Below are 11,511 nucleotides of genomic sequence, written 5' to 3'. Positions count from 1 at the left end.
GAGCAAGGAGGCCTACAAACCTGACTCAGTTACACCAGCTCTGTCAGGAGGAATGGGCCAAATTTCACCCAACTTATTGTGGGAAGCTTGTGGAAGGCTACCCAGAACGTTTGACCCAAGTTAAACAATTTGAAGGCAATGCTACCAAATACTAATTGAGTGTATGTAAACTTCTGACCCACTGGGAATGTGATGAAAGAAATAAAAGCTGAAATAATCATTCTCTCMACTATTATTCTGACATTTCACATTCTTAAAATGAAGTGGTGATCCTAACTGACGTAAGGCAGGGAATTTTTACTAGGATTAAATGTCAGGAATTGTGAATTGTTTACATACTCCTTGACTTTGGTGTATTTAAACTTCTGACTTCATCTCTCTCTCTCTCACTCACTCACTGCTTTATTCTCCCTACCTCACTCCCTCTAACACATACATACACTCACTGTCCCTCTTTCTCTGTCTCTCACACTCATTCTCTCACCCACACTCACTCTCCCTTTCTTCTGTCAAACCCATTCTCTCTCTCTCTCGCTCTCTCTCTCTCGCTCTCTCTCGCTCTCTCTCTCTCTCTCGCTCTCTCTCGCTCTCTCTCTCGCTCTCTCTCTCGCTCTCTCCCATTCAAGGGCTTTATTGGCATGGGAAACATATGTTAACTGCCATAGCAAGACAAGTAGATAATAAAAATGTACAGTAAACATTACACTCACAGAAGTTCCAAAAGAATAACGACATTTCAAATGTCATGTCTCTCTCTCTGTCACACCCCATCCAGAAGGGAAAGCTGGACGAGCTGAACTTCATCCTGAGTGGAGCTGGTATGGGGGCTCTCCACTCCTACCCCCCGGACCTGTACCAGGACGTGCCCTGGGTGGAGTTCATCGAGCTGGACGCAGACGAGCCTGGGGAGAAGGACAACCAGAGCTCAGACTCACAGAGACTGCTCGGTCACAACAACCACCACGCAAACCATGGCTGCTCTCATGGCCTCGGGTATAGGATGGAGCAGGCTTTGTTCAGTGAAACATTTCTGAAATTATACTAGGAAAGTGTCAGTCTACAGGAGCCTTTTTTGGATGCATGAAGCAGCGTTAAAGTAGCTAGCTTCGGGATCTGGAATGGTACCTCCAGGTAACTCTCTCTCCCCTTCCACCCCTTCCTCTCTCTATCTCTTTCCTCCTCTCTCTCTCTTTCCCCCTCCCTCCCTCCCTCCTCTATCTCTCTCCCCCTCCCTCTGTCCCTCTCTCTCTCCCTCCCTCTGTCCCCCTCTCTCTTTCTCTCTCCCTCCCTCTCTCAGTATCCCTGATGATGACTCTGGCCGGGCCAGCTCCTATGATCCAGAGCTGCCTGACCAGGAGACCCTGATGTTAATGGCTGCCCTCCTGTCCTGCCAACCCGACAAAGTTGAGCCATGCTTGGGGAACTGGAGCCACTCAAGCACCCCGTCCCTAGAAGTGCTGGAGGTCCCATGCCCCCGGCTCCAGGCTCCAGGCTTACCTCCAGAGGGAGGGGAGAGGCACCTGGTCCAGACCCAGCTGGGAGGCCCTCAGAGCTGGGTAAACATGGACTTCTATGCCCAGGTCAGCGATGTGACGCCCACCGGAGGGGTGGTGCTCTCGCCAGGCCAGCAGGTCAGAGCCCCGGAGAACACTCCAACAACAGAGAAGGATAAGAAGGGAAAAATTGAGGGAGGAGAGGAGGAGAGTGAGGAAGAGGAGGAGAGGAGAACGAACAAGCTGAAGTTTCAGCTGCTGGTGGTTGTTCCTGAGACAGGGGGCTACACGACAGAGAGCAGRGGCCGGCAGATGAGCACCCCTGACCCCTCCTCACCTGGGGAGGTCTARCACACCTTCCCCCCACCTTCCGCCGAGAGCAAGCCCCACCAGGAGGCCTATCTTCCTGCTACCACCCCCCTAGGGGACTACCAGTCCCCTTACATCCTTCCTGACTCCCCCCCTGCTCAGTTCCTCCCCCCTGTTTCGGACTACACTGTGGTTCAGGATGTTGATTTCCAGCACAGCCTTCTCCTCAACCCCKCGTCCCCCCAGAGGTCCCCTACCTGTTCCCCACAACCCCCCTCCAAGCCCCTGCCCGTCATGCCCATAGGGTACCTCACCCCGGACCTGTTGGGCAACCTCTCGCCTTAAGAAAAACTACACCGCCCAGGAGGCTGGAGGCCACTTGTCATGAAGTCAATAATCATTACATTTACATTTTACATTTAAGTCATTTAGCAGACGCTCTTATCCAGAGCGACTTACAAATTGGAAAGTTCATACATATTCATCCTGGTCCCCCCGTGGGGAATGAACCCACAACCCTGGCGTTGCAAGCGCCATGCTCTACCAACTGAGCCACACGGGACCGTTGTTCTACTTGATCAATGCTGGAAGCCAAATATGTCACAGGACAGACTCGACAACAAGCATGGTCGTTTGTTTGAGAGTTTGCTTGAAGGGAAGCTGAGAAAGAGAAATGTTTAGTTGTTGTGTTTGGCTTTTATGAGTGACTGGAACTTGAGGAAAGAGCTTCTGTAAAATTGGCCTTTCTGGTTTGATAGAGCTTAAAGTAATACGTGAACAAATCTTACTGTGTTCTTTCTGACTGAGACACCGAAAAACCCACAGTCTGAAACATTGAAATGCACGGTTCTCTAACATACACACAGATACACTTATGCACCATACATACGCAGACAGACAAGCTCAGACATGGTTCTAGTTCTATGTTACCTGATACTTCAATGTATCTGTTGTTTGACTGATGAGGTGCAATGTAAACATTTGCCTTGCAGACACACATAGTCCCACCTTAATGTATATATATATATGTACGTTTAACATGTACATATTTAATACTCTAGCTTGTTGGTTTAAGTCTTAATTTGACTGTAGATGGATCCAATAACAAAATGTCTGGGAGAATAACAAGCACATCTACTTGCCATTTATACAAACACACCAACTTTAACATCATCGTTATGGCCTCATTAATTGACAGAACACTTGAGTGTGCTGTTTATCAAACTTAGCGCTACAGCGAGCAGTGACTATTAGTAACTACGGTCGTTCATTTCGCGCTCTCATTATTTTGCTTAATGGCCTATTTTTATGCTTATATTTCTCTTTCATCCTTTTTGCGGCAGAGTCGTCTAATTATTACCAGACTGAGGTCAGTTTTTAACACGGCCATTAGACAACCTGTCTGCATTCACTGTGACAACTCAGACACCGGTCACTATAATAAACAGAGAACAAGAAAACCTGTAACACCAAGCAGATTTCACTTACAGCATAGACTTAATTCTCACAATATAGGAAAGACTGCTTTTATATGTTCTACTTTCTTACTTTGCATTAATTGTAATTGCAGGGACAATAGAGCTCCACAGTGGAGGTGTCATAATAACCATAAAACCTAGCGGACAAACAGGGAAATGGTTCCAATCATTCATTTTCCACCATAGGGGATTTTAGAAACACTTAAAATAAGGGTTGTGTTTCATGTAGGCTTTCCCTGGCGTGACGTTTTGATAACCATGTAAATCTCTCACGGACAAGGTGACTTTATCAATATATTCAGATCTATTTACGCTCAGAATCTAAATTTTTTAATTTGTGTCAAAGTAGACATGCAAAACTACAAATCCCTGCAAGCTCCTGCACGTCATCTCTAGCTGACACCTTAATAACAGATATTGTGTCAATWWAAAATTTGCACAAGACAGTTCATAGAATTCTCTGTTTAAATAAATGTTGCCAATTTATTCATTACTACATTTAGCTAACAATAGTTCATCCAGAGATTCTCACCTTTGCCTCGATTTGGCAGTCTAGTCCAGATCATCATGGCATTTGTAGTTCTTTATGATAGTGACATTAGCATGAATTAGCATTTCATTTTTGTGCGGGTAAATACAGGCAAATATATTGATAAGACACCTTGTCCGTGAGAGATTTACACGGTTATCAAAACGTCATGCCAGGGTAAYCCTACACGAAACACAGCCCTTAGTTGACCTATTTCTAAAATCCCCTAAGGGAAAGATTTATGGTGGGGAAATGATTGGAATCATTTCCCTGTTTGACCACTAGGTGTTATGGGTATTATGACTCATACTGTGGTACTACTCTATGACTGGAATGTGAAAAGGGGTAGTTATAATATTTTTCTGTTTCTCTGTTTCTATTGTTTCTAAATGTAATGCCAATGTTAATGTGCTCTCGCTTGCACTTTGTAATGATAGTAAAATTAGCTCCTTTTGATGTAGTGAAATATGTACTTAGAAGCTCAGAGCTTTCTATACGCCCACAACCTTACAAACATACCCAGGCACGCACACACACAGAAGGGGAAAGGATAGTATCCACTTTTGTTTTGAGCTGACATACACACACACACACTGTCGTAAAGGGCAACAACTGGCAGTGAACGGGAAATGTAACATTAAAACAAAGAACACATTATCATATTTGATTAATCTGCATTAGTAATTCCAGGTGAACGCTATGATCCCTTAATGATGTCACTTGTTACATCCACTTCAATCAGTGTAGATGAAAGGGAGTTAACAGGTTAAAGAAGGATTCGTAAGCCTTGAGACAATTCAGACATGGATTGTGTATGTGTGCCATTCAGAGGGTGAATGGGCAAGACAAAAGATTTAGGTGCCTTTGAACGGGGTATGGTAGTAGGTGCCTGGCGCACCGGTTTGTGTCAAGAGCTGCAACGCTGCTGGGTTTTTCACCCTCAACAGTTTCCCATGTGTATCAACAATGGTCCACCACCCAAAGGACATCCAGCCAACTTGACACAACTGTGGGAAGCATTGGAGTCAACATGGGCCAGCATCCCATGCTGGAATGCTTTTGACACCCTGTAGAGTCCATGCCCCGACAAATTGAGGCTGTTCTGAGGGTAAAAGGAGAGGGGGGGTGCAACTCAATATTATGAAGGTGTTCCTAATGTTTGGTAAACTCAGTGTAGATGTATCATCACTTCATTTGCTTAAAGTCTGTATTTTGCATTAGTATGTCATGTTTCCATATATTGTGATCGTTGTTTATACTTCATGCTGTTTTAAACGTTTTTTGTTTTTGTTTTCTACCTTATGCGCATTGAGCGTGGAAAATGCACACTACAAATTAAATATTATTATCATCATCAGAAAGATTATCTTCATCCACAAGAGAACCATCAGCTCCAGAGGATATGTGAGGAGCTGTCCCACTGAACCAAAACTGGTTGCATCAACATTGTTTCCACGTCATTTCAACAAACAAATTCAATGTGATTACGTTGAGTCAATGTGGAAAACTGATTGGATTTGCAAAGTTTCTGTGTATATCTGGGATCCATTCAGCCTGTACAAGCTGCATCATACGGACTAAAAGCCTCTCTATAAGTGCAGGAAATCTGTGATTATTTTGTGTTGTTCACTACAGGAACTCTTGGACTTGACGATTCGCATGGCTTTTTCAGAAATACAACAGCATAGAATAAGCTATTTTAGATCGAGGCTGTGATACACAGCCCTTGCCAATCAAACCTTAAGACCAGGTTTCTGAGGTAAATATGATAACATATATTATGCCGGCACAGCAAGAATGTTCACTTGTGGATTAATCTATTTAACAATTAATGAATGATAACTGTTTTTAGACACATGATATCGTTCACAACCTGTGCAAATGTGCCATTCTCTGTCATGCTTATTCTCTCTTTCTCTCGCTCTTTCTCTCTCTCTCTCTCTCTCTCTCTTTCTCTCTCTCTTTCTCTCGCTCTCTCTCTTTCTCTCGCTTTCTCTCTTTCTGCTACCAGCATGTAAACATTGAAAAATAAATGTCTTAATATATCTACTAGTGCTGTAACAACTACTGTATTATGTATGTTGTATTTTGTCTTGTTACTAGTCAGAAATATTGCTGCTTGGTACATTTCCTGTCTGCATTCAGCCTTGCCACAGGCTTATTCAGGCGGATGTAACTTCATAGAAGGTTGAAATAGAAATGCATTATCTTGGAACAGACATGGTTCTATGTTGTGTAGTAGAATATGAAAGCATTGGAGTCAGCTCTATTCATTGCATTTCTATATGCAACATTCTAAAACTTTGCAATTAACTGAATAAGCCAGAGGTGCCTATGTGTATGTACACTATAAGGAAAGCTCTATCAGATTATTTAGATAAGTACTGCTAAGGTTTAGTCTGTTGGACATTGGTAAATGTTTGTATAGTGGAATGTACTATGCGACATGCACGTGGTTTGTAGCATCCAAGGTTGCTATACCCAAGGTATAACACTTTACCTTACACCCAGAGTCATAACACATTATGACACTGTCATAACCTGTCATAATATGGTCATATCACTGTCATGACCCATATATTTACACCTGTTGTGACATATTATGCGTTATTTTGTGGCTGGTTATGACTCCTACATAAGTGTCAAAACCCACATTTATTCAAATGAGTTTTTTCCATGCCAAATAGTTTCCTTTCTTTGAAAGTTTGTTTCTTAAATCCTTTTTTGTTGTTGCAATGAATTCTTTACAGTAATGTTTTTTTCATCATATTTTAATTAACTTGTAGAAAATACACTTTTTGAATGACCATCCTGTGTCACTTTACTTGGTCTAAGAAAGTACACTTTATGACACTGTCAAGAAGCATTATCACCATCATCATCATATAAGCCTCGTACTTGAGTGTCTTGTTCGCCTCCTGCATTGGGGGTAGGTAATACTGTGGACTCGTAGGCTATGGTGAAATGGAATGTTTTGCCTTGTGGGTTTTGACATTCTTATGTAGGTGTCATAACCAGCCATACAATAACGCAATATATGTCACAATGGGTCTAAATATATGTGTCATGACAGCGTTATGACCATATAACAGGTTATGACATTATGACATGGTTATGACTCTCTTAACATGTTATGACGCTGGGTGTCAAGTAAAGTGTTACCATTCAAGGTTACCAGACATTTGTTTACCATTTGTGTCAGTAATTTTGCCAATGTACCTTATGTTAAATTGAATACTAATGTGTCAATATTAGCTCAATTATTTGTGCTTTGGAATATTAGACACTGTATGAATTAGGCTGTTATATATATATATATATATATTTTTTTTTTTTTTGTATTTCAGACTAAGTCAAGTCTGTGAATTATCTATCATGAATGCATAGCAAAGTCTGTTTTAAAATGGTATAAGAATTGAAGATGGAGACACCTATCAATAAGCTTCAATGACATTGTTTAAAATATTGCCTTCATATTCACTACAAAGATAAGATAATGTGTGTTTTGATCCATCAGCCAATAAGAAGCTTTCCTACAGAGTATTATGTATATGGTGATACAGTATAGATATGGTAGCACAAGTATTATTTCAAGATATAAGCCAATATCTTAGTCTGATCGTACTGTAACTAAACTCTATATTGTTTTTGTACAATCCCATGTCATCTGTGTCAAAGGGTTATCGTAAGTGTTTCATACGTTGACAATTAAGAGTGAGATGAGCAGGAGGGTACTACTATGAGTTATAGTGGTTTTTAAATCGACATGAAACGTTTGCATCAGCAGACCAGAGCATCGACGCTACAGGCTCAGGTTATGTTATGTTTGTTTGTTATTTTTAGGCTGAAAGTGTTGAGTTCTGGGATTTATTTTGGAGTTGATTGGCTATACACCCTGCTTGACAAAATGTGACAGGGTCTGGTTCGAGGGCCTCGACGTTCCACGGGTTTCTGAAGTTCTGCTGCATTGTTTTCTTTCCTGTTTTCTGTTCAAAATCTTTCAAAAAGATGCACAATAAATACATATCTTTGTCGGTTAGGTATTTGTACATTGTTGTTGATTTCTCACACTACTTAAGAAGGTCATGCCTGAGTGTAGATACTCTGATTTAAAGGCCAGAATGCATGGGCCATTAAACCTTCTGATGCAGATGAAATAGGAGCGTGATATTCCACATTTTAGGTCACTCAGGATGAGTTCACAATGTGCTGTGACAGTGGAGGGTGTTGATTCAGTAAATGCTCTACACAGCAAGGAATAAAGAGTGTGTGCGTGCTCGCGCGTTTGTCCATGCATCTGTGTGGGTCTCTCCGGCGCTAAGTGGATCAGGAAGCATCCTGGAAGCAGCCCTGTGTCGAGAGGACAACAGATTGGCCAATTAGACAGAGCCTGTGTACCCAGCTGCTCAGTGTGGGGCTGATTGGATCAGAGAGCCAGCCACTCACAGGTCTGCGTCCCAGGACATTGCAGGTAATTACCCATAAGTCACTGCTCCCCCTGTATTGGATCTTCAGGCCAATTACGCCCACGCTATCTGCCCACACAGCACTCGTTTATTGCCTCTGCTTGCTTGTTGACCTTCTTAGAGGAGCAGTCTCAATGGTTATTCAGCTCCATTACAGTGAGGAGTTGCTGTGCAGAGACGCTTCTGGAATATGCTTTTTAAAGGTGGAYGAGGATGCCTTGACCCCATTACATAAACTCCTAAGTACACTGAGTGTACAAACATTAGGAACACCTGCTCTTTCAATGACAGACTGACCAGGTGAAATCTATGATCCCTTATTGATGTCACCTGTTAAACCCACTTCAATCAGTGTAGATGAAGGGGAGTAGACAGGTTTAAGAAGGATTTTTAAGCCTTGAGACAATTGAAACATTGATTGCATGTGTGTGCCATTCAGATGGTAAATGGGCAAGACAAGATTTAAGTGCCTTTGAACGGGGTATGGTAGTCGGTGCCAGGCACACCGTTTTGAGTGTGTCAGGAACTGCAACACTGCTCGTTTTTTCACACTCAACAGTTTCCCATGTGTATCAAGAATGGTCCACCACCCAAAGGTCATCCTGCCGATGGCATGCCAGTGGTCGAAAATGTGTCATTGACGAAAGAGGACAAAGGAGGCTGACACGAATTGTGCAGAGCAACAGACGGGCAACAGTTAGTCAACWSACATTCCAGTACAACATTGGTGCCCAAAGACGCAAACAAGGATAAACAACTCGTCGTACTTTGACACGAATGGGGTTTGATAGCCGACGACTTTACGGAGTTCCACTTCTTTCTGACAAAAAACAAGACACTGGGGTTGCAGTGGGCTAAGGAACGAAAACACTGGACAATTGGAAAAACATTGCCTGGTCTGATGAATCCCGGTTCTTGCTGTTTCACGCTGATGGGAGGACTAGTGTAACAGTATAACTTTAGACCGTCCCCTCGCCCCGACACGGGCGCGAACCAGCTACCCTCTGCACACATCAACAACGGTCACCCACGAAGCGTCGTTACCCATCGCTCCACAAAGGCTGCGGCCCTTGCAGAGCAAGGTGCAACACTACTTCTAGGTTTCAGAGCAAGTGACGTAACTGATTGAAACGCTAGTAGCGCGTACCCGCTAACTAGCTAGCCATTTCACATCCGTTACACTCACCCCCCTTTCAACCTCCTCCTTTTCTGCAGCAACCAGTGATCCGGGTCAACAGCATCAATGTAACAGCTGTCTCTTATACACATCTAGATGTGTATAAGAGACAGGGCCCTTGCAGAGCAAGGTGCAACACTACTTCTAGGTTTCAGAGCAAGTGACGTAACTGATTGAAACGCTAGTAGCGCGTACCCGCTAACTAGCTAGCCATTTCACATCCGTTACACTAGGGTATGGAGAACCATATGAGGACATGCAGCCATCACGCCGTGTGTCAACATTGCAGGGTGATGGTGATAGTGTAGGGTGTGTTTTCATGGCACACATTGGGCCCATTGATAAAAGTGGAGCAACGTTTGAATGCCACATGATGTCTGAACATCATCGCCAATCAGGTGCATCCCTCCATGACAGCAGTGTGTCCATCTGCTAATTGATTTATTTCAGCAGGATAATGCCCCATGCCACAAGGCTAGGATTGTCCAGGAATGGTTCCACAAACATGATATTGAATTCAGCTTACTGCAGTGGCCTGCCCAGTCACCAGATCTCAATCCAATTGAGCATCTGTGGGATGAGATGGAACAAGCTATTCAGAGTAGAGATCCACTACCAGCCAACTTGACAGAACTGTCAGAAGCTTTGGAGTCAACACCTTGTAGAGTCAATGCTCAGATGAACTGAGGCTGTTCTGATTGCAAAAGGGGATGCAGGTCAATATTAGGAAGGTGTTCCTGATGTTTTATACACTATGTGCTGTGTAGAATCCCAGTTTAGGCCTCAGAGGTAAGGCATTGTAATACATGCTGCCGTGTTAACTTGAGGAAAGAAAGAGAAAGAACAGTGTTTGCAGTTGGTCACACTGATCACACGAAGGTAACCTCCTGGTCACACTGGTCACACAAAGGAAACCTCCTGGTCACACTGATCARACGAAGGTAACCTCCTGGTCACACTGATCACACGAAGGTAACCTCCTGGTCACACTGGTCACACAAAGGTAACCTCCTGGTCACACTGGTCACACAAAGGTAACCTCCTGGTCACAGTTGAAAAGTCTGCTTTGATTGATGTGTGGTTTGTTAACTATGAGAATTCAGTGAGGATGACATTGAAGGGCCAATGTCTTACACGAGGAAAGCTCAGCTCAGCAAAAATATTTGAAAAGTGGGTTTCTTTATACAAATAATTAGAGTAGGAACATCACTTTTATTAATTAAATGATTATTAGCCTACTGCAGCAGTATTATGCCTAGGCCTGTACTATGTAGAGACAGACGGAGTTGACTCACTTTGAAAGCAATGTTCCTCCCAGGAATGTAATTTGTGAACCCAGTCGTCTGTGCAAAGGAAAAGGAACACTGCCCAGTTTTCTGGTATAACTAGTCTACAGGCTGCTTACACAAAGAGACACGCTCTGGCAATGAGCAGGATGGCCTGTGCAAGGGAGAGCTCTGGGACCTTTAACGTATCTCCTTTGCCATCTGGTGTTAATGGTTCTGAATTGCAGGCAACAAAAAAAATGTTTCTGGGAGTGCTTTACTGTTTACTGTTTTGTTTGAATAGTTGTAAAAAGTTGTACATGATTATTACCGTGATACATGTTTGTAGTAATATGACTTCCACTACTTGACTAACATGTGAGTCAGGTGTTAAAGAACTAGACACTTGTACAGTAGGTGACATGCCAAATTCCTTTGACAGTCAAACCACTCTGAAGGGCTTCTCAAATTACTTCCCAGCTAGCACATTTGGTTTATTAGAAGTAGAATAATATTGAAGACATCAAACTATGAAATAACACACATGGAATCATGTAGCAACCAAAAAAGTGTTAAACAAATCTAAATCTATTTTATATTTGAGATTCTTCAAATTAGCCACCCTTTACTTTGACGACAGCTTTGTACACTCTTGGCATTCTCTCAACCAGCTTCACAATGTAGAAAATAGTAGAAATAAAGAAAAACCCTTGAATGAGTAGGTGTGTCCAAACGTTTGACTGGTACTGTATGTTTTTGGTTTCACATTGGTTGTGGGAACGAAGCCATACGTT

At 42.8% G+C, this 11,511-nt stretch overlaps 1 protein-coding gene across 1 annotated transcript in view; it reads left to right on the top strand.

The window, feature by feature from the left end:
• LOC111958193 (growth hormone receptor-like) overlaps positions 1-7,848 on the top strand; it is a 78,770-nt gene extending 70,922 nt beyond the window's left edge. The window contains 2 exon segments of the mRNA XM_023979391.3: positions 776-993; positions 1,298-7,848. Of these exon segments, the coding sequence (XP_023835159.1) occupies positions 776-993; positions 1,298-2,147 (1,068 nt within the window). The 3' untranslated portion in view covers positions 2,148-7,848.
• Positions 7,849-11,511: the final 3,663 nt, after the last annotated feature.

This window comes from Salvelinus sp. IW2-2015, linkage group LG33 (assembly GCF_002910315.2).
Source record: "Salvelinus sp. IW2-2015 linkage group LG33, ASM291031v2, whole genome shotgun sequence".
NCBI classification, from domain to species: Eukaryota; Metazoa; Chordata; class Actinopteri; order Salmoniformes; family Salmonidae; genus Salvelinus; species Salvelinus sp. IW2-2015.
The sequence above is the reverse complement of the archived record's forward strand: the minus strand, read 5'-3'. Positions and strand labels throughout refer to the sequence as shown.